Here is a 23,263-nt window from a genome sequence, read left to right on the forward strand (position 1 = left end):
GCAAGCCAACTCGGACTTGGGGAGTACCGAGGAATTACAGGAGAAATCTCCAGGGAATGTCAAAGTCAGCTACACTATTCCCCTCTCCTTGGAGTTTGTGAAATTCCTTTTCATTCAATCCTGCTGTCATGCTGAGTCATACATAAAAAGAAGTGTTCTTCAGTGCGACACATCCCTGGAGGCCCTTGCGCCAGCCTGTTAGTCATCACTATACTCACGGGCTTGAGGCCAGTGCCATTCACACTTCCCCCTGTTGTGCAGCAGACGGACTTAGTTCCTCTAATCCCTCTGTTCCTTCTCCCCTCCCCATCTCTCTAAAACCCTTCTCTGAGGGAGGAACAGCTATAGCTCGGGGGATAATATAGCTTTAAGGAAACTTTTGGCAGATGCAGACGTCCTAACATCTGGGCAGTGTTAACAGAATCCCGGAGGCCTGGACAGACCAGGAGCCACTCGTTCTAGGAATGTTAAAGTAGAAGGTTTTTTTGTTTTTTTTTTTTCCCCGACTGATGAGAGGAGCAGAGAGGAAGGAGAAAGAGGAAGAGAAAGAAAGAGAGCACAAAAAACCATAAAACAGGTAAGATCTGCAATTATCCCATCCACACTACACTGCCCCATTTCACAACTATGGGGGGATCAAGAGACCCAGGATTTGGGCAACATGGCTGGGGGTGGGGGGAGAAGTTCTTTTATGAAACTGGATCATATGCTACTTTTCATATGTGCCATGACGTGGCTGCAGACACATGTTCCCCCTACCTTCCCAGCCCACAGCAGAGAGATGGCTGACTCCAGTGGGTTACATTTTCACTGTGAGACTGGGGAGGAGGTGGGCAGGTAAGAGGTCACAGACTCAGAGTGTCGAATTTGAATAGGAAAGCCCCTGCTCCAGAACAGAGGAACTGGGTTGAGGCTGGATGTGGGAGAGGGGTCGGTGATTAGTTATCTAGCTGTTCATTTTCCTGCATCTGTCTTTAATCTCCTCTTTCTCCTCCTTTTGTTGTCTCTTTCTGCTTTTATCCATCTCTTTCCTCCAGCTCCATCAGATTTTCTTTTCTTTTTCTAGCTTCCTTCCCACATCTTTTTACTTTTCTTGCCTTCCTTGCTTGCTCTGATTTTTTCTCTATCCTGCTTCCTTGCCACTCTCTGGACAAAATTTGAAGCCAAGTAGAAATGAATTAGAAAATGAATTATTGCCTTTCTTGGACTTTGCATGCTGCTTAGGGACTCTGGCCAGAATCTGCCATCTTTTTGTTTCTCCATTTCTGAGGCTGATGCCTCCACTGAGGATTGCATTTCATTGAAAGCATGTGGGTAAATGGGTGCTTGCTGAAAAGTCCAGTGGCCAGTTTATACCAATGGGCAGCAAGTTTTAATACTGTCATTTACAAAGTATTTGCCCACTGGGAACCACAAAACTCTCATCCCATTAGAGTGAGGACAGGACAGGAAGTGAGAGGTCAGCTGGAGCTGCTCACTCTCTTCTCATGCACCTCAGTAGGTCCTCCCCAGCCTCACTGACTTCCTGCTGGCTCAGCAGGGTAAAACCAGGAGGTTAGGCTGGACTCGAAAGCCAGAAGCCACTACCAAACCACTAAGCCTCAAAACCCAAAGCTAGGAACAGAGCCAGAGTATAGTTACTGCCTGGGAGACTGGAAAAAGGAATATCCAGTCCTGTCCAATACGAAGTTGGTAATAACAATGTCCAAGATATATATATTGACATTTACTTCCCTATGTGCCAGGCAATAACATTCTATAAGGTAGATACCATTATTATGCCCATTTTATAGAAGAGGAAATTGAGGCTCAGAAAAGTTAAGGAATTTGTCCAAGGCCCCATAGCTAATAGGCGACAGAACTGGATTCACATCAGATCTGTGTACCTCCAGAATTAAGCTCGTAGACCATATACGTTAATGCTTTCCCAGATTAGTGGCTAGGTAATACTAGTTAAATGGATGAAACCATTAACTGGAAGCTTTCAGACTGCTGGATTCCCTCCTCATTCTATGTGACTTCATATTGGCCTTTTCCTGGTCTTGGTACCTCAGTGTCCCTCTCTATAACATGGACAATGGAACATTTGCATCTCATCTCACCAGAGTCAGTTAAAGATTGATTGTTTTATGTCCTCCTCCTCCTGGGAGGAAAAGGGACCATAAATAACAAATAGAGTCTTGTTGTTCTATAAAGTGGAAGATTCTTGAGGGGGATGCATTAATTTTAAAATCTCTCTTCTTCTTCACAGATTCTGTATTTCTTCTTCCCCTCACTTCTGAAGGTTCATTGATGGCTGACTTTTGAAAGTCATTTTCCTTTGCCCTGGTACTTCAGGCCACATCTATTCTTGTCTTTTTACCCCCCCTTTCAAGGATGGCCAGTCAACTAACTCGAAGAGGAGCTCTCTCTCTGCTGCTCTTCCTAACTCCAGCAGTGACATCAACATGGTATGCAGGTAGGTTCTAAGGGCTGTTGTCCATTATTTCCAGGGAGGGCAGAGACTAGACCAAGAGTTGGAGGGAAGAGTTAGACTACAGTGAGAAACCCTTATTTTATATACAGAGAAGAACTATTAAAGGACAATAAAAATGGTTAAAACACTGCAACAGGCTTCCAAGGGAGCCTTTTGAGACACCCCAACAAGAGCTTTTTTTTTTTTTTTTTCAAAGATGACCGGTAAGGGGATCTTAACCCTTGGCTTGGTGTTGTCAACACCACGCTCAGCCAGTGAGCAAACCGGCCATCCCTATATAGGATCCGAACCCGTGGCCTTGGTGTTATCAGCACCACGCTCTCCCGAGTGAGCCACGGGCCGGCCCTAACAAGAGCTGTTTGAACATAGGCTACACCAAAACAAAAATGAAAAGTTCGGACAACTTGGCTTTTGAGGCCATTGTTTCACCTGCTTCTGCACTTAGCTTCCTGAAAACCACTTTCTAATATTAATTCCTTTTGAATTGTCAAGACCACAAGAATAGGACTTAGACCTCATATCTCATTTGGAAAAAATAGGCAATCTATTCAAAAGAATCAAGAGCCAATCAGACTTCTTCCTCTTTCTCTCTCTCTCTCTCTCTCTCTCTCTCTCTCTCTCTCTCTCTCCCCCCCCCCTTCCTTCCTCTCTCCCTCCCTGACCTTATTTATAAAATGAGATTTTTATAGCCCTTTCTGCCAAACTTGTTAATGGCAATACAGATCACAATCTCTCAATCAGAATTCCCCAGTTTCTTCTGGCTTATTTCTTACTTCAGAAAGGATGGTGATTTCTGGATTCCTGAGTGTTTCACCCCTCACCCCTGGACCCCTGGAGACATAAGGAGCCAAAGAAGAGAATGGGCTCAATGAGAACAGGGAAAGGGGGAGGGGGGGAGGCAAGGATAATAGGTGGCATTCAGACGTTTTTGATGGGTCCCAGCTGACATTCCAAGTGCTAAGAATATTCTGTGGCCTGCAGTGTCTGCCCTCACAGGAGCTGGGGGGAGTGGTGGAAGGAGACAGGCCCAACCAATGGGGTTAGGAAAATATCCAAAGATGAGTAAATAACAAACTGCTCCCATCACAGCCACAGTCATTGTAGCTAAAATTTTCCACATGCCCTTAGCTCCTGGTGGAGGCCTTTGGCAGTAGCTCTGTTTGTCAGGAACAGCTGCATCAAGCTTTCAAACAAATATGCAAACTTCTTCCCCTCTTTGGCTTAACCTGGCTTTGTAGGAGGCAAAGCACAAGGGCTGTCATTGAGATGAAGAAATTCAAGTCAAGCCCTTGGCAGAGCACACACTGTTTGGGGTTAGAGGAGCCCCAAGTCTGCAGAAGATAAACATGCAGCTGCCCTCCCCAACCTCCCCCTAGCTTCAGTTCAAGCACGGAAAACCAAAATCCAGCCTAAGACCACAGGATTGAGTGGAGATTAGATGGCTCAAAGCCCTATTTTGAACACCTGTATGAAACCTCGTGGCATGCAAAGGCCTTTTCCTTTCCCAGAACAGAAGCCTGGGCTGTTGGAGACCTGAGGACAGGGCAGTTTTTAAAAATTTAGTTTCATTTCAGGTTCTCAGAGGGCTGTTTGCAAAGGTGGCCCTCCCACATCCACCTGAATCACCGGGGTCACCATTCCTTCTAAGGAGCCCAGGCTGGTGAGGTCTCCGACAGCCCTGCAAACCCATTCATTCCTCCGTCTTCTATTCTTAGGAGGCTACCTGATAACAGACATTTGGAGTTCCAGTGATCCTCCCCTATATTGCTAGCTCAACTGCTGGGCTTGCCTCTGTTCATTTGTTCATTCATTCATTCGACAAATATTTATTGAGCACTCTTTATGCATCCAGGACCTTTTTGTTCACTCCTATAGCCTGTCCTCAAATGGGAATGGCACAAGGATAGAAGCCAAGTGTAGATTCAAGGCTAATCATAAAAAGGATCCAGGAATAATTGGCAGTGGTTAGGAAGTGTTAAGAATGTAAATAAAGCAAAGAATGGGTTAAAAGTGTGTATTGGCATATCTGTGCAGTCCAGAAATTCAGACTGTATTTGTCATCATAAACCAAGCATTAATGTGGATCTTAAAATAGTCTTCAACTATCAATTACATTTCCAACCATACCTTTGTGAAGGGCAGTGCTTAGAGGGTCTGACTGTGCTATGGAAGTTGGAGGAACCCAGTAACAGACCACACAGTAACCAACCACTGATTGATCTAAAGGAACTGAGGAATGCTTCCCAAATGTCCCCACCCATCCACCCCCCCACCCCCAGGGCTGAAGAGGGACAAGCAGATAAAATAATGTGGAGACTGTGCCCCCCTAGTGTCATTCTTATACCCTATCTCAGTATCCCAACATTTGCAAAGGATACTCAGAGACAGGCAAAGAGGGGAAATGGAAAGGTTTTAAATGGTAAGGTGGCTCAAACCCATTCCCAGCACAAAGCAAACTTGGCACTGGTCCAGCGATCTCCACACCCTGGTGGAGACTGCAATTAACTGATTGAGTCTTCCCCTCAGTTTTTCCACTTTCCCTGTAATCCTGGAATGATGTAAAATGTTTAGTGGCTTTCAATCCCACACACAGAGAGTAAAAAAGCTGGATTGCAAGAAAGATTTTGGATTTTTATCCCTACTGGACATTGTCAAAAGCTCTCCACTAACTACCATCTTTAGTGGAATGTCTGAGTTTGGTATCTAGGGGTCAAACAGATCTGGGCTGGAATGCCCACTCTGCTACTTACTAGCTGGGAGACCTTAGGCAACTCCCTTAATTTCTCTGAGCCTACTTCTTCATATGTACATTGGAGAGCACTAACAGTGTCTACCCTCCTAAGGTGTGATGGTAACACAGTAAGATGACATATGTGATATGCTTAACACTGAGGACCAGCTGAATGATGTTTGCAGTCGTCGTTGTTGTTGCTATCCAGCCACAGGCCTCTGACACTCCTGTTTTCTCTTCTGGTAAACATCTTTTTGCTCCCTGCTGAGCATTTCTTCACAGGCTAGCTCTGTAACAAGAGTGGGGAGACCTAATACTTTAGGGAATCACACACATCTGGCCTCCTGTTTACAGGAGCTGTAAGGCTTGGAGGCTAATACTAAACTGAAACAGCTGACAAGAATTCCATGCCTCCACAGAGACACTTCCCATGTGGGAAAAGAGAGAGGAAGGGAGATGAGGCCTAAAGAGAAATAAAGGGAAGCCAGAAGAAAAACTGAAATGGGAAAACAGAAAAAAAAGAAAGGGAAAGAGGAAAAATGAACTCTTTCTTCTGGAATGAGAGCAAACCAATAAGAACATGATTTCATAAGGCAAACTTTCAATTTGATTCATTCCCTTGTTCACCAAGTTGGACTGGTTTCCCAACACCCCTCCCCACCCCCAGTCTGGGCTCGCAGGGAATGGAGGAGTTTCATCATCTGTCCCTCCGCTCCACCCTTTAGTGCAGGGGGCCCTGTGCCTCTTTCCAGAAAGGAGGCAGGCAAGCTTGTGGTCTTAGTGTTTACACAGGCCAAAGGGTTTTAGCACTAAAACCCAGCCCTGTCCTGGAAGCACACCCTCTCCTGGAAATGGGGAATTGTCTTCTGACTCCAGCGCAGCTGGTTGCCCTATTCCTGTGCGTGCATTAGGGCTCAGGGAGGCTGGAAGGAGGGCTTCCGGAAACTTCACTCCGGAAGGGACCAAGTTGTTTTCCAATTAGTTTGTATTCATGACCGATTTCCTGCCGTCTGGTGGAACATACTGTTTAGTCTCTCAGAGAGCCGCAGACCTGCCTCCACCAGCGACTGGGCCACTTAACTGGATGGAAGTAGATTAAGAATGTTCTTCAGCACAGCAGCTCCCCACTAAAGCTCTTGCTGATTAGAGAAACAGGAAATTTACCCAAAGGACTCTGCCTTCTCTTTTCTCCAAACCAGGACAAAGTGCTTATGAAACTATTCTCTTTCCCTCTTGCCTTTTGAGCCATCCCTGTCTGCCTTGGCACACCACCCCCAGCAACAGCAATCAGCTCGTGCCCTCTGGGCTAGTGGGAGCTTGAGTTATTGTTTCCCTCTGAGGACTGTGAGCAGGCCTGTCACTAGCGGGAAGACTCAAGCTCTATTTTTTCCTTCTACCTGGGATAACAGTCCATCCTCAGAGCTTGCTCATCCGTGTCTCACCAAGACTCATGTGTTTCATCAAGGAAATGGGTCATTTATAGTCCAGATTAATGGGATTGATGGATGGTTAAGAAGTTCATGGGTTTTTTTTTTTCTTTTGAATGGGTCTTCTAGTGCTACCAGTAAGCCCCCAGACCACGAGCTTGGCCTCTATGCACCTAAGGTGCTAAAGTTTCCCCACAACAGTTCTGCTGCTCTACAAGGCAGAGTTTTCCCCACCAAATATCCACCTGGCTCCCTACCCTTGAAGTTCCATGTCCTCAGAAAAGACAAAGTTGGAGGGAGGGAAGGTTGGGAAGGACTGGAATGAAAAATCAATGCACCATCTTGATATTGTCTTCTTCATTCTAGGTTCAGGCTACTATCCAGATGAAAGCTACAATGAGGTATATGTAGAAGAGGTCCCACGGGCTCCTGCCCCAGACTACCGAGGTAATCCTCACTACTTCTCAGGTTGAGGCAGGCTCTTTTCTGACCCAAGGCCTAGGCCCTTCCCTGAAGCATCCTCATCCCAGGCTTGACTCATATGTGCCCAAACCACAGCTCAGGGAATCGGGAGCTGTGATTTCTAATCATGAACTTGGTTATTGACTTGCTGTGTGACTTTTCCTCTCTAGCCCAAAGGTTGCCCATCTATTATTAACCACTAAGTACTAACTGAGTACCTGCTGTATGCCAAATCCTGTGCAAGGTAAGCCTGTGGGTGATACAAAGTCTAAGATAGGGTTTCATCCCTCTCAAGGAGCTTGCATTCTGTTGGTGGGGGGATAAAATTAGCACATGTAGGGCAAGGAAGTATAAAACTGTGTGGTAGCAGTAAATGCAATAGGAGTTAAAACAAAGAAGTCAGGAAAGGGGTAATAAAAGATGACATTTAGGGTAGGCCTAGAATGATGGGTGAGATTTTGAGAACTGGAAAGGAGAGGGGAAGGCATTCAGCAAAAAGCAGATGGCCAAAGATATGGAGGTAAGAACGAACCTGGTAGAGGAGGGAGCCAAGAAGAAAAAAGCATGACTGGAGGAGAAAGAATGTGGAGGGAGTTGTAGAAAATAAAGCTGAGTATAAAGAATGAGACCAAATTAAGAAAGTCTCCATGATCTTGTCCCTTCTAGAAGGGACCCTTCTAAGAAGAGGCAGGAAGACTATCTGCAAAAAAATGCTGAATAAACTGCATCAGAAGGAAAATTAGGCCAGGTGATATTTACTATCCCTTTAATTTCTGATTCTCTCTTTCTATGCTTTATAGGCCATGCAGAAGAGTTTAGCTATTATGCTAGGAGCTATAAGGAGCCATCATATATTTTTGCACAGCAGAATGACACAGTAAATGGTTATTTCAGAACATTAACCTGGTTATTCTGTACAGAAAGTAGGGGTTTGGGAGGGGTAGAGTCTGGATCAGGGAGACTCTCTAGGAACCAGTTACAGTAATGTTGGCTAGAGATTACTGAGGGTAGTGGCAAAGAAATGGAGTGAGCATGAACCCCAGAGATGTTTCAAAGAAAGAGATGACAAGACATGGTACAGATTTGATGTAAGAAGAGGCTAAGAAAGAAACTGATGTCTGAAAGTATCCAGTCTGAATACTTGGAAGAATTGTAAGACCCCTCTCAGAAAGACAAGGTTAAAAAGAAAACTGGTTTGATAAAGATGTCCTGTAGGTAGTGGGAAGTGGAAAGACAGAGCTTTGTGAGTCATCAATGTAGATGGATTGGCTGTCTGAGGGAGCAGAGGGCCAAGGTCAGAGCCTTAGAAGACATCTATAGATATGAGTAGGAGAGGAGGAGCCAACAGGAGAAAAAGAGGAAGTTAGTGGTCGGCCATGTAGGAGGAGATCATGGCAGTGTCTATCATATTACAGAAGCCACAGGAGAACAGAGTTTTAAGGAAAAAGAAAGGGTAGGAGATCACTTTGTCAACTATTGCAAAGAGATCAAAGTGAGGATAGAACACACATTTTATTTGGCAAGGAGGTAAATGGTGACCTTTGAGAAAACTGTTTCGATAGAGAAGTGATTAGAGCTTTGGGCTCCTCTATGCTCCTTTTTACCTACCTCTACCTGTCTTCTTCTCACTGCCATATGGTCCACACCCATTGTCTCTCTGCCTCAGCACCCGATAATTCCTAAACTCCCTACAGTCTGTTTCCCACCCACCCACAAATCTCCAAGCTGAAATGACATCTCTTCAATATCACAGTTCTCTCCCCATAACCAAATCACATGGCCCTTGTTTTTTTGTTCTGTTTTGTTTTGTTTTGTTGGGTTGGCCGGTACAGAGATTGAAGCATGGCCCTTTCTTGAGCTTCAGTCTCCTCAGCCTCTCCAGCAATAGTGAGCACATCCCTTTCTTCTTAACTCCTCTTCCTTGGGCTCCAGGACATTTCACTGTTCTGGTCATAGCTGAAGCTAGGAAAGGTGATGGGATCTCCGGTGGTGACAACAGAGAGAATGAGAAATGATCTGAACTTTGGGCAACGCTGACCTGTCTCCTGAGCTTCTGGACTACATCTCCAACTGTTGCTGGACACTTCCATTTAGAGATGTTTAAAATGAAATTCTTTCATCTTGCCTGACAATGGTTTTACCAGCTGATCTTCCTACTTCTGATAACGGTGCCATCATTCTCTTAGTTATTTGGGCTTCTAAATACCTCAGTGTCACCTCTAATAGCCCCCATAACCTTGAACAGCCACCTTTTCCTCATCTCTCCTCACCAGTCATTCACCAAGACCTGTCTTTTCTTTATTAATCCATGGAATTAAAACTTTTATCACTTTGCACATGGATAATGGCAGTTGCCTCCTAACTGGATTCTCTGACTCATATTTCTCCCTCCCCCAAACCTAGTGGCTCACAATGACCATCGTTAATCAGAATCTGGCCTCAGTCTAGCTTCCCAGCCTGACAACTTCTCACCCCTTCTCTCCACATGAAATCCGTGCATCAACCAGGCTGCTCTGCTGTTCTCAGACTGCTTTAGCCCACACTGAGCTTTCCCTTACCCATTCATGCTTTCACTGAATACTTACTGAATACCTACCATGCCCTCTTCTGAAATAAATGTTTATTGTCAGACCACTCATTTGGCCTTCATTATGTACTGCCTCTTTGATTTGCTTTTTATTATCCTCAACAAAATTGTTATCTATTTAACAGAAGGAGCCATGTATGTCACTCCCACAGAGCCATGTAAAAAGTAGATGCTAACTGTAAATGGGAGAAGTGGATAGTAAGAAGCAACAGATGCAGAAGGTACTTTCAAGGAGTCTGGCAGCCCTATGATTAATATTAACCTTCCTCATTGGTTATTTTTAAATGAGCATAAGGCCCTTTAGAAAAATATGAGCTGCATAGCAGTCTTTGGCTGTGGGGTCTAGTGTCTCTTTGGGACTTAGTCTCAAGGCATGCAATGAATTGAGTGAGATTATCAATGATGAATGGGAGGGGATGGCCAGGAAAAATACAGCCTGAAGTCCCAGCTTCCCAAATAAGGTCTTTGTGTCCTCATAATCGACAGCTCTACAACTGTAGTGCTTAAGAACTTTCTGTAATTTGGAGATAATGTCTCCAGATGGCAGTCGTGTTTCACAGTCACATACTCAAAACTAAGGGGGGGAGCCACAACATGTTGTTGCTTGGAGATGAAACAATGGCTGAAACCCAGTCACTGATTTAGGGAATATTATTCATAGGGCTGGATATTTTACACATGTAATTTCATTTGACTCTCACAACAGCCCTATAGAACTGGTTTATTATCCCTCATTTTATAGATCAGGAAACTAAGCTCAGGGAAATTAAATATATAGTCACAGAGCTTGGAGGTGGCACAGCAGGAATTTAAACCTGGGTTTGTCTGATTCCAAAGCCACATTCAGTCCATCTCTTTTATCAAAAATGTAACTCATCATTTAAAATATATATATAAAAGAAGCGCTAACCAGCAAAAATCATACCATTATTTTAGAGCAAACTGCCCATGCAGTTTGGTACCATTTTTGCTAACTTCGTACTTTCTGTCACTCCCTTACCCTCACTCCTTCTCTGAGGTGAGCCCTCGGTCCGTGGGCTGCTGCTGTCCTCGCAGCTTGCCCCAGCCCTGCGCCAGCAAGTCACTCTGCCTGGGTTATCTGAAGATAATCGCAGAGAAGGCCTTTTCAACCCTGTTGTCAGCACTTCCCTCTCTTTATAGGCCCTAACAAGAGATAGGCGAATAGCTACAGAGAGCAGCGGCCATGGGCCTGGGTTCAAATCCCGGCTCCTCTACCTTCCCTGGAAAAACCCCTATTATGTGCCAGTTACTGCACTATGTATTTTATAAACGTTATTTCATTTAAATAAATGATATGTTTGCTGTGTAGTAGTATGGAAAGATCTCTAAAATACATCCTTAAGGCTATTTTTTAAAAAGCAGTGGTGGGAGCAGGGGGTAGAATGTGCTACTCTATATGTCAAAAAGGAGAGAAAAATAAGAAGCTATACTAACATTTGCTTTACATGCATAAAGAAATGATTAACAGTGGCTCTTTGGGAGGAGACTAAGTGGGGTTGGGCATACAAGTAGGGGTGGGAAGGAGACATTTTACTGTGTCACTTCTTATAGTTTTGGGGTTTTGAACTTTGTGGATATATTACCTATTCAAAAAGGTCAGTGTTTACTTCAAAATCTGCTGCAGTGGCAGATTGTATGATTAGAAAGAACATGGATTTTGGAGCAGACAAAGCTTGAATTCAAATCCCAGCTCTGCCCCTTACTTGCTCAGGGATGCTGGGCACATTATTTCCTCACCTGCAAAATAGGGATAAACACCTACCTCCCTCACAGGGCTATTGGGAGAACTGTATGAGATAATGTGTGTGAAAAGGAAAATAAGTAGCATGGTGCCTAGCACGCAGTAAATATCAATAAAAACTAGTATATTTCCTACTAGACATTTAACCACCTTCTTAGTTTCAGTTACCCATCAGCATTCTTTGGGTACAGTTGTTCAGCCAGTTATGAATCTCTTTAACCATGTTGTCACCTCTCCTGTATTTCTTCATCTCATCCACATCAATGGCATGAAAAGCATTGTCACATGCCTCACTTACTTCCACATAGCATACTCACCATTTCCCCTGCTCTACCAGTCTGGTCACCCTACCCAAAAACGAAATGATGTCAGTCTGGAATTACTTGTTCTTGAGGGCTCCTGGAGATCTTCACTTCTCTAATAGTTCATAAGCCTTACATTTAAATATTCTAGAACACTATGCTATCAATGCTGTCAGTGCCACCAGGCAAGTTCCCAGAGGCTACCTTCTTCCATATTTGAAAATTGGGATTTATGATAGCTGGGCCTTCTCTTACTGTCTCAGTATTTATCCTGAGTTTTATATTTCCCTTTACCATTCTTGCTTGTTCTACCTGTTTCAATCTGTTGTGTATTTTCCTTGACAGAATGTGGTAGAGAAATTTAGAATAGGAATGATTGTTGAGGTCCCAGCCTCCCATGTAAGGTTTTTGTGATATCTGTTGTGGCCCTATAATCGACAGCTCTGCAACTGAAGTGCTTAAGAGACTTTCTGTAATTTGGAGATGGTGTCTCTGGATGGCAGCCATATGTCACTGCCACTGGCTTGAAACTAATGCTGGAAGTCCCAATCGTGGTGTTGGTTGAAGAATAGTTTACTCACTGTCATTTGTCTTTATTCTCCAGCTGCACTCAAGCAGAGGCTCTAGCCTTTCTTTCTTCTTTTAGCTTCTCATAATGCTTTTCTCTCTCTCTCTCTCTCTCTCTCTCTCTCTCTCTCTCTCTCTCTCTCTCAAGCCCTCTTTTTCTGTCCCTTAGGATTTGGGAAGCAAATCAGCTCTTAGGGGGCTTTAGCTTTCCCAACCCTAGGCTAACAGATCTGTGCCATGCTGTGTATGCATCCATGGGCAGGTGGCCCTCCAGTTGCTTGTACGTGTCCCTGTAAACTCTGAACCCACTGAAGAGTCATTTATTTTGTATAGCCAGTGAGGCATCTTTACAATGCCTTTATGATTTAACAGCCCTATAATCTTTTGTGCACAGTACTGAACTGGGAATGGCTTTCATTCCTAAGCAGCCTTCTTTGAAGTCACATTCCCTTCCTCTTTCTAGTTTACATTTTCGTGGGGTTTTTTTAAAGTTTGTTTTACATTCACATACAGTAAAATTCACTCTTTTTGGTGTACAGCTCTACGAGTTCTGACAAACACATAGAGTCATGTAACCACTACCACGGTACAAAACAGTTCCACCACCTCCAAAACTGGCCCAGTGCTGCCCCTTTGAGGTTGTCCCCTACCTCTACCCCTGATTTCTGGCAACCACTGTACTCTATCCTTATAGTTTTGCCTATATATGTCCCTATATTTCTGTCATATAAATGGAATCCTACAGTAGGTAGCCTTTTGAGTCTGGCTTCTTTCACTTTACAAAATGCGTTTCAGATTCACGCATGTTGCTCCATGTATCAGCACTTCATTCTTCTGTATGAATAAACCACAGTTATTTTAACCATTCACCCACAGAAAGACATTGGCATTGTTTCCAGCTTTTGGCAACTATGAATAGAGCTACTTTAAATATTTGTGTACAGGATTTTGTGTGGACACAGGTTTTCATTTCACTTGGGTAAATACCTTAAAGTGGGATTGCAGAGTTGTATGGTAAGTATACCTTTCCTTATAAGAAGGTATGGTATTACCTTTATAAGAAACTACCAAATATTTTCCAAAGTGGCTGTATTTTTGCATTTCCACCAGCAAGATGTGAGAGTTCCAGTTCCTCTCCATCTTCACCAGCTCTTGGTGTTGCCAGTTTTTTTGTATGTTTTGTTTTAAGATTAGGCATTCTAATGGTGTCTCACTGCAGTTTTAATTTGCATTTCTCTAATGCCAAATGATGCTAAACATCTTTTCATGTGCTTATTTGCCATCAATATATCCTCTTTGGCAACATGGCTGTTCATATCTTTTGCCCATGTTCTAACCAGATTGTTGGCTTTTTTACTGTTGATTTTTGAGAGTTCTTTCTATATTCTAGATACTAGTCCATTGTCAGATACGTAGTTTGCAAACATTTTCTCCCAGTTTGTGGTTTGTCTTTGATCCCTTAATAGTGCATTTCACAGAGCAAAAGTTTTTTACCAAGGTTCAATTTATTGATTTTTCTTTTATGAGTTGTGCTTTTGGTAGCATGTCTAAGATCTCTCGGCCAAATGCTTATATCCCAGAGATTTTCTCCTATGTCTTTTCCTAAAAGTTTTATAATTTTCCTTTTTACATTTAAATTAATGATTCATTTTGAGTTAATTTTTATATAAGGTGTGAGACTTAGGTCGAGGTTCCTTTTTTTTTTTATATGGAAGTCCAATTGTTTCAGTACCATTTGTTTGAAAGGCTATCTTTCCTCTATTGAATTGTTTTTGCACTCTTGTCAAAAATTATTTTGGCATACTTGTGTGGGTCTATTTCTGGGCTCTCTATTCTGTTCCATTGATCTATGGAACAAATTGAATCCACATATTGGTTCTTTTGCCAACACTATCTTGATTGCTGTACTTCTAGCTTACTTTTCTTCTTTTGCTACAGTTCCCCGATGGTGTTATACATTAAATATCCAGGATGGAGAAGCGACATGCTACTCACCAAGGGGAGGAAATTATCACAGCAGCCTGGGCACACGGTGTGAGCTCTCCTGTGACCGGGGCTTTCAACTGATTGGACGGAGGTCCGTGCAATGCCTGCCAAGCCGCCGCTGGTCTGGAACTGCCTACTGCAGGCGTAAGTTGTGTGTGTGCATGTGCTGACATGTGTATGCAAGAGAAGCCAGCCAGCCAGCCACTGAGGTGTTACTATGCCCTTATCTCAAGTGTAAATTGAGAGTTTTCCACAGGCCCCCAGTAGGGCCTTTTCCCATCCTAACATTCTAGGTCATTTTCTCTCCCTTGGTTACTTCCCAAGCAACTTGGGAATTTAAGTAGCAACTAGCCCTTCTGACTCAAGGAGCCTAGGAGTGCATGTAGGGAAATAAGGCTTGGGCCTGAGGCCTGATGTGGGTCTGGGCATTCTTCTGGAACTCCCAAGGATGTGTGGCTTCAGACTATTTCCCACTTGTGGTCAACTGTTGAACTTCCTGGCCTACAGCCTTAAAAGGCCTTGGCAGTGAAGCTACGAGACATCTGCTATTCTCCATTTTCTTCTGAAAACCAAGAAGAAGAATCCCTAAGTCTAGAATGTGAGGATGCTAATCCACACACATTCCAAATCATGTCCCCCTTCGGTTTCCAAATCCCTACCTCTTATTCAAACTCCACAGTCTAATCCCTTTTAGCAGCTGAGCTTTGTCTGTCCATATGTCCATTGCTAAATACCATTTGTAGGATACCCATGTGTGCAGGGCCCTGAATCTGTCATTTTGGGAGCTTACGCAATTCCCCAATTACCCCTAGGCCACTTATAGACTTATGGGATAGAAACACAAATATGTGCATGTGAATGTCATGTAACTGGATGCAGAAGTGCTGAGCGTTCAGAGAGAAATGAGGTTGGTCAGAGAAGATGCTGTGCAGGAGAAGAGAAGCCTGAGAGCCAGAAAGAAGGCAGTCACCACATCCCTCTGGTGGGTGACTGTGATGAAGTTGTCTTAGGACTTAGACCCCACTATTTCCAAAATGAATTTGAATTGGCCTGACAAAATTGAAAACTATAAGGCTATATATTATAAATGAGCATAAAACTAGTTAAAAGAATGGTGATATACATATTTCCAGGTGCCTAGAATGAGTCGATTATTACTTTTGAGCACTGAATCTAGCTTTGACCTTCCTCGTAAGAGACAAAAGGATGAATACTTTGTATCTGTCATTTTCACTGTCACATGATACTAAGCAAACAAATGTGTCTGAAGAGACAAATCTTTCTTCTTGGCCCTGATTTCAAGGACGTCTTTGCACAGATCTTTACATAAGCAATATTGGAAAACAGAAAAGGCTTCAAGTCTGGTTTAGCAAAGAAGCAAAATGAACATACCTTATATAGAATCTTCTTTATTCAAAGCTCCAACAATTGAACTAATGCAGGAATAGAACCTAAAGGAATATATGGCCTACTTCTCTCAAGTATCAGGTCTCTCAAACAAGACTGTGGCAAGCACAGGCTCATAATGAATTCATGGTGATCATCTCCGCTTCTGGCCCATGTGTTGTCTAAAACACATGGATCACTCTTTGATCAAATACCACCATACCTGGCCCTCTGGGCACTGGTCTGACTTGCATTCTCACCCGGACAGAGGGCCAGCACACTTCAGCATGTAAGTGAGCCTCAGCTGAGGAGTGCCCAGGGTAGCACCAACACTATACTACAAAATGAGCTTTTTTTAAAAAAAAAAGATGACCGGTAAGGGGATCTTAACCCTTAAGTTGGTGTTGTCAGCACCACGCTCTCCAAAGTGAGCTAACCGGCCATCCCTATATAGGGATCCGAACCTGTGGCCTTGGTGTTATCAGCACCACACTCTCCCAAGTGAGCCATGGGCAGGCCCTAAAAATGAGCTTTGAATGTGCTAAAGGACACCTAGTATTTGAGGAACAACAAAGGAAAACTAATAGTTTCTGAGGCCCTAAATGAGCCCAGAGGTTTAAATGCATTGTCTCTTAATCTGCACAACAATCCTATGAGGTATCCATATTTCACTGATGGAAACACTGAGACTCAGAGAGATGCAGCAACTTCTTCAAGTCACAGAGCTAGTGAGAGGTGGAGCTGGGATGCAAACTCAGGTCTGATTCCAAAGTCCATGTATTTGGACAAGTAGTTTACTTCTTTGAAACCCCTGCAAGAGCGTGATTGTACTTTATAATATGAAAATAAGAGGACAATTAGGGGGAAAAAGGCAGATAGTCACAAAAACATAAGAGCAGTATAGGTAGGGTTTCTGTATTTTCTGCTGTCTCTGATATGTTTCTCCCTGTGTGAGATGCCCAGGCATCACCCCTCCAGATAGCCCCACAGACCACTGACCTTGCCACTTGGTTCTCTCTTAGAGATGAGATGCCACGCACTGCCATTAATCACTAGTGGCACCTACACCTGTACAAATGGGCTGCTTCTTGACTCCCGCTGTGACTACAGCTGTTCCAATGGTTACCACCTGGAAGGTGACCGCAGCCGAATCTGCATGGAAGATGGGCGATGGAGTGGAGGCGAGCCTGTATGTGTAGGTAAATGCTGGTCACTCTCAGCTGTCCTGATGCAAAGAGCCACACTAGCATTGTTTCCACACAAGATGCAGAATTCTCACTGCAGAAGGCATTCCTGTTCACTATGAGAGTAGCACCCTGGGCATATTCTTAACAAAATGATCATTTCCCCTGGAGTCCAGCTTCCTTCCCCAGTTTCCTTGAGGACCTTGAACTTTTTACCTACCCAGTGGTGTGTGGTATTGCTTCAATGGGTTCCCTCCAGGGAAGGCAGAGGGCCCACGAGCCACCACTTGATTTTTGACCTTGGCAGACATAGATCCACCCAAGATCCGTTGTCCCCAATCACGTGAGAAGATGGCAGAACCAGAGAAACTGACTGCTCGGGTATACTGGGACCCACCCTTGGTGAAAGATTCTGCTGATGGTACCATCACCAGGTAAGCTTGAGTAACAGATGCCCCTTACACCTTCTAGCAGCTTCTCCCAGTCCCTCAGGCTGCTCACACTGAAACTGCACAGGCTGAGGCTACAGTGATGATGTGTCTCAGACCTCAATTCTAAGGGTCTCTTTCCTCAGTGTCTCTTTTATTCTGTCCCCATGCAGAGTGACACTTCGGGGCCCTGAGCCAGGCTCTCAGTTTCCTGAAGGAGAGCATGTGATCCGTTACACTGCCTATGACCAAGCCTACAACCGGGCCAGCTGCAAGTTCATTGTGAAAGTACAAGGTCAGAAGGAATTCTTCAGTTTCTACATTGTTCGTTATTCCGGCTCTACCCTGACCTTCTAAAGCCCACCACAACCCTCTCCTCTCTATGCCTGAAACAAACACACTTCATTTATACTGGGAGAGGGAAAAAACAAATTCACCAAACAGGCTCATTCAGGAAGCCTGTATTAGATGTGCATATACATGTTTCAGAAACCCAGACTCCTCAACAAGACTTTCTCATTATTCTAAATGTTGAAAAAATTCACAAAGATACTCTATATCTGTTTCTTTTCTTGGCCTTCAAAATTATAAGATCTAATCAGCCTTCATTATCATTCACCTCTGCTAAAATTGGTGGTACTGGCTACTAATTCTTCCCCTTTGCTTTGTGTTGTATTTTTTTTTTTACTTTTCTCATCATAAAAATAATCTATACTCATTGTTGACCATTTGGAAAATAAAGAAACATATAATGGGGGGGGGATCTATTATCCCATCATCCAGAGGCAATTGCTGTTAACCTTTCGGTATTTTTCTTCCAGTCTTTTTTCTATGCACACTATTAAAAACATATACTGTTGAGCTCATACTGTATATCCAATCGTAGATCACCCTTTTTCACTTTTAATTAAAATGCAAGTAATTTTCCCATGTTATTTTTAAATTCTTTAGAAATATTTTTAATGACAGCATAATATTCTACTCAAAGAATATATCCCTTGTCCCACTGAAGGATATTTAAGACATCTTCTGACTTATTTCTGCTATTAAAAGTAATTCTGCAAGGTAGTCACCTTTACATAGCATGTCCATAAAGTCTGGAAACACAGATGACAATATTTTCTTTTACAGATTGGTAGTCTTTTAATGACAATATGTATATTCACCTGTGTCCCCAGACTTTATGAACCTTTGCATTTCAGATTTACTTCCTTCGTAAAAGGAAATTCTAGCTCTATCTCTAGACATTGGAAACATAGAAAAGCCATTTGTTCTCATCATCCTAAGTCTCGAGGTCTAGAATGCCCAGCATGGGCACCCTCTTAACCTTTTCTTCCTACCAAAGATGCCATAACCCCTAACTTGAGCTCCTCCCTGACAGTGAGACGCTGCCCAGTTCTGAAACCACCACAGCATGGCTACCTCACCTGCACCTCAGCAGGGAACAACTACGGTGCCACCTGTGAATACCACTGTGATGGTGGTTATGAGCGCCAGGGGACCACCTCTCGGGTCTGCCAGTCCAGCCGCCAGTGGTCAGGATCACCACCTATCTGTGCTCGTGAGTGAAACCAGTGAATGGGGAGAGTGGATATGTTAATCAGGGCTACTTTGGAGGATACCTCCATGGCACAGGGGTCCAATAGCAATGTGTGTGATGTGGGAATGAGGGATTCTGAGATGTGTCTATTTTGAGGGCCAACTTCCCCTCATAGAATACTCCTATCCCAAGAAGAAGGGTTTAAAATCTCCAAGTGTTCTTTCAGGATTTCCCCCAAGGAAAGGGAGAAACAACCAGAAAGGATTAACCCACAAGACTGGAACACCTCAAGTTGTCAAGTTACCCAAGCTGGGATGAAGGAGAAGACCATACTCTGTGTCTGACTGGCCATCTGCTTCTGCCCTAGCTATGAAAATTAATGTCAATGTCAACTCGGCTGCTGGCCTTCTGGATCAGTTTTATGAGAAACAGCGACTCCTCATCATCTCAGCTCCTGATCCCTCCAACCGGTATTATAAAATGCAGATCTCTATGCTACAGGTGAGACCCACTTCCCTACTGAGGGCTTAGCTCCTTGACATTATCCCCTTACCTTTTCCAAATCAAACAGTTGCTCTCTGCAGCACAAACCCTACTTTCTCAAAATTTTTGTAGGTAACATTTGATTCGTTTTTCAGTAGACATTTAGCACATTTTAGAAACTGCTATGTTTTTACTGAAAAGGCAACAAGGACACTGGAATGGTGGATGTGACTTGCAGGGGTCTGAGTGAAAGATGGGAAGGGAGCATGGTAAAGCACTCTGAGAGAGATTTGTAAGATAGCTATGATCAAACATAAATGTTGGGAATTGACTACGTTTATGTTTCAAGGATAATAGCACTAACAAACACTTACATGGCAAGTGCCATGTAAGTAGCAGGCACTGATCTATGTGCTTTACACATATTCATCTAATTCTCACAGCAACCCTTAGGAGGTAGGTACTATAATTATTCCCATAGAGTAGGTAAGGAGACTGAGGCATAGAGAGGTTAAGTGATTTGCCCAAGGTCACTAGCTTGTAAGTACTAGAGCTGGGCTTTAGTGGTAGAGCCAGGCAGTTTGGCTCCAGTATCCATGCTGTTAACCATCACTAGTAGCAGAAGAGAAGTATTGTGACATCTCAAAGTAAAATAAGGGAGTTGTATGATGATTTTTAACATACTAAGAGATACCTAGCCAAAACCACTGGTCAGGGAGGGAGAGGGAGCTAGGACAGAGTAGATATGACCATGGGGATTTATAAAAAGAACAGGCCAGGTTGTTGGAGAGAATTCAGGGAGTGCTGACAAGACTAAGAAGCAGGTCTGGGAGCTGCAAGGGGTTGGATACCCAGGTAAGAGAAGAAGCTTCTTAGTTAGTGAGTTTCTAAAGGTTGACTCTTAGAAGTTGCTAAGTCAATATTCAGAGGCCCATGATGGAAGTGGTTTTGCCAAAAGGATAAACCTGAGGGTCTAGACCAAAAAGGACCTCGTTCCTCCAGGGATCCAAATAAGGCAAAGGCAACAGCTTGGTTTGAACAGGAAGCAAACAAGAACAGGAACCTGTCAGCAAGGACATGATTCTGAGGGTCAGGACTGATGGAGCCCAAAGGTAAACTAGAGGTGGGCCACCAGGGAGTATTCAATGCCTTTTTAAACCTCGCCCCAGTAGGTAGCTGGCTAACAGGCAGGACAAGGCAGAACGAAAAGCCAAGGCAGGGCTACAGGGTGTGTCACCACCAAGTGTCAGGAAGGCCACAGAGGGTAATGAAAAAGAGCACTGCACGCTGTTTTGGAGAAATCCTGGGACTGAGAAGATGCCCCAGCAATGTAGCCTAGTGGTAAGGAGCACACGCCGGGGCAGGTGGCATCAGCCCTCAGTTTGAATCTTGGCTCAGCATCTTTTTATCATGCAAATATGGACAAGTTACTTTCTCCTCTGTAGAATAGGGATGACACCACTCAGCTTGTTAGGGGTATTGTAAGGATTAAATTAGATTATTTCTACAAAGGATTAGGTATGTATATTCAGCAGACGATAGCTATTATCATCATATCACAATAGCCATCCATTAAGAACCTGTGTAGTTGAAAACCTATGCAAAGCTAAGCAATGGTTATGTTCCTGCAACTTAGTCATTACATTTCTCTTTCTTACCCCACATCGTGTAGCCGGTTTCATACCCTTCACTTCCATAGAATAAAGGAAACACTGTTGGGGCAAGTACTTCAGGAATGACAGAGGGAAAAGGTTGTTGTAGACCTCACGGTGTGACTGGTGCAATCATGTGATTGTTGTGAGAGAAGCCCCTCCTTTCCCACACTGCCTCACGTGGTCCCAGTGCAAAGGCCTGTTCCATAAATGTTCTCTCCCCCTCCCAGCAATCCACCTGTGGACTAGACCTGCGGCATATGACCATCATCGAGCTGGTAGGGCAGCCACCTCAGGAGGTGGGGCGCATCCGGGAGCACCAGCTGTCAGCCAACATCATTGAGGAGCTCAGGTCCAGGCTGGGAGGCTGCGGGGCAGGGGTGGGCAGAAACCCTAGGAAGGACACTGGGAACAGGGGGCTTATGGGAGAACCAGCAGACACTACTCTCTTGGGGCACTTCTTGTGTTTGAACTCTTATGCATTAGGTAAGACCAGAGAGTGGTTCTTAACTCTGGCAGGACATCAGAATCAAATGGGGGGGGGGGGGCTGTTAAGATACAGATTACAAAGCCCCACCCCAAACTCCCTCAGGAACATGCTTTTATATAGTCACCTCAGGTGACTCTGAAGCACAGCCAGGGCTGAGACAGACCGAAACTTGACTCAGATAAGCCTCTGTTCCTGTTGCCTCCTGGCCTCATTTGTTTGCCTTTACTCTCCAAAAAAGCAAAAGGCATCTTTAGGCACTGCAATCTGAATTATATCCATCAGCCCCTGGGTTTCCCCAGGGAAGGCTGTAGGTTACAGGTGGTACAAGTTGACTTTTCTCATTATCTATTCATCAGCATCCTTCCAATGCCTCCACATATACTCAGGGCCAATAAAACCATCACTGTTCTCTGTTCTGGAAATGATACCTGGGTCTAGGGCTCAGTCTCAGTGGGAACAGAAGGATTCAGTCCCAATTAGAGGAGAGACTAGGAAACGCTCAGAGGAAGGAGACAGGAGACTTGTGGCTTCAGGTAGAAGAGTTAACTAGCTGGTATTTATCAGCCTCAGGGCTGCCATTTGTGATGTGCGTACACATCATAGTGTCTGTGATGGGTGCCCCTGGAGTCATTCGTGCAGCCTGCATAGCAATATGTGATAGCCCTACTTAAAGGGGCCCACAACCGAAACACAGCATGGTAATAGCAAAGCCGCCCCAGCTGGGGTGAGGGAGGGACAGTTTAGCAGACCAAGATGTGTAGGGGCTGCCAGTCTAGGGTCTGAACAGTGAATAGCAAAGGAGCCTGAGATAGGTAGTGGAGGGGATGGGGACTGGGGTGGAGAAGGAATCAGTCCATCAGTGGAGCTGTGAAAGGTCAGAGGATGGTAGGGCCCTGCAGGACGGATGCTTAGACAAGGTCTCACACCTCCCTGGGCTGCTCTCTCTAGGCAATTTCAGCGCCTCACTCGCTCCTACTTCAACATGGTGTTGATTGACAAGCAGGGCATCGACCGGGAACGCTACATGGAACCTGTCACCCCCGAGGAAATCTTCACGTTCATTGATGACTACCTACTGAGCAACCAGGAGCTGATCCAGCGCCGGGAGCAAAGGGACATATGCGAGTGAACTTGAGCCAGGGCATGGTTGAGGTCAAGGGAAAAGCTCCCCTAGTTAGCTGAAACTGGGACCCAATAAAAGGAGGAAATGGTCTCCCACAGTTCCAGGGACAGGACACCAAAGTGGGTGAGTTTCACCAGTCCTGGGACACTTCCAGGCACCTTTTTAGGGTGTGCAATAGTTTCCCTAAGCAAGTCTCTGCTTCAGGTGGCACTGGAGGAGCATAAGAAGCTAGGTAGGGACTGAGGGAAGGCCCTGGGCAGTGGGTTGGGGATAGGTCTTTCTTTCCTAACCTGGGCCTCTGCCCAGCTCTCCAAAGTCTTTCAGACAAGTAAATCCTCAATTTGTTCACTAACCGGCTGTGTTTTAAATGGTTCCTTTACCCTGAGGTGACAGCAGAGGGCAGCACCATCACAACACACAACCAGGACACTTTAAACAAGTGTAGCTGGATTTTCCTTACAGGTTAACTATATCGTGGAGGGCAGGGGTAGGGGGAGAGGCGTGCTACTAAACATTCTTGAACCTGCTTGTCATTTCTCCATCTAGGGCATTGGACTACAAATGTTATATGAACTATTTCTTCATCTAAGAGTTAGGAAAATGCTGTAATGGGAGGGAGCTTGAGAGAGCTTGCTCTCTCCTGGCCCCTCCAACTGGCTCAGGGGCAAGAACCTCTT

The 23,263-nt window shown here is 44.4% G+C and overlaps 1 protein-coding gene across 2 annotated transcripts; it reads left to right on the plus strand.

Moving 5' to 3' along the window:
• Positions 1-269: 269 nt before the first annotated feature.
• Positions 270-22,896, plus strand: SRPX2 (sushi repeat containing protein X-linked 2). Of its 2 annotated transcripts, none has more exons than XM_063083899.1 (11): positions 270-577; positions 2,252-2,458; positions 7,001-7,081; positions 14,253-14,444; positions 16,709-16,885; positions 17,178-17,304; positions 17,472-17,593; positions 18,680-18,859; positions 19,206-19,339; positions 21,204-21,325; positions 22,412-22,896. In XM_063083899.1, the coding sequence occupies exons 2-11, from the start codon at positions 2,377-2,379 to the stop codon at positions 22,590-22,592; spliced, it is 1,398 nt and encodes a 465-aa protein (XP_062939969.1). In that variant the 5' UTR covers positions 270-577; positions 2,252-2,376; the 3' UTR covers positions 22,593-22,896. The 2 variants fall into 2 exon arrangements, with proteins under 2 accessions (XP_062939969.1, XP_062939970.1); XM_063083900.1 differs by having other exon boundaries at positions 2,376-2,458.
• Positions 22,897-23,263: the final 367 nt, after the last annotated feature.

The sequence above is a fragment of the Cynocephalus volans genome, chromosome X (genome assembly GCF_027409185.1).
Source record: "Cynocephalus volans isolate mCynVol1 chromosome X, mCynVol1.pri, whole genome shotgun sequence".
NCBI lineage: Eukaryota > Metazoa > Chordata > Mammalia > Dermoptera > Cynocephalidae > Cynocephalus > Cynocephalus volans.

Coding starts and splice junctions, on each gene's coding strand:
- SRPX2 (XM_063083899.1), top strand. CDS start 2,377: ATGGCCAGTCAACTAACTCGAAGAGGAGCTCTCTCTCTGCTGCTCTTC. Junction 17,305..17,471: donor GCTGATGGTACCATCACCAG/GTAAGCTTGAGT, acceptor GTCCCCATGCAG/AGTGACACTTCGGGGCCCTG. Junction 17,594..18,679: donor GTTCATTGTGAAAGTACAAG/GTCAGAAGGAAT, acceptor CCTCCCTGACAG/TGAGACGCTGCCCAGTTCTG.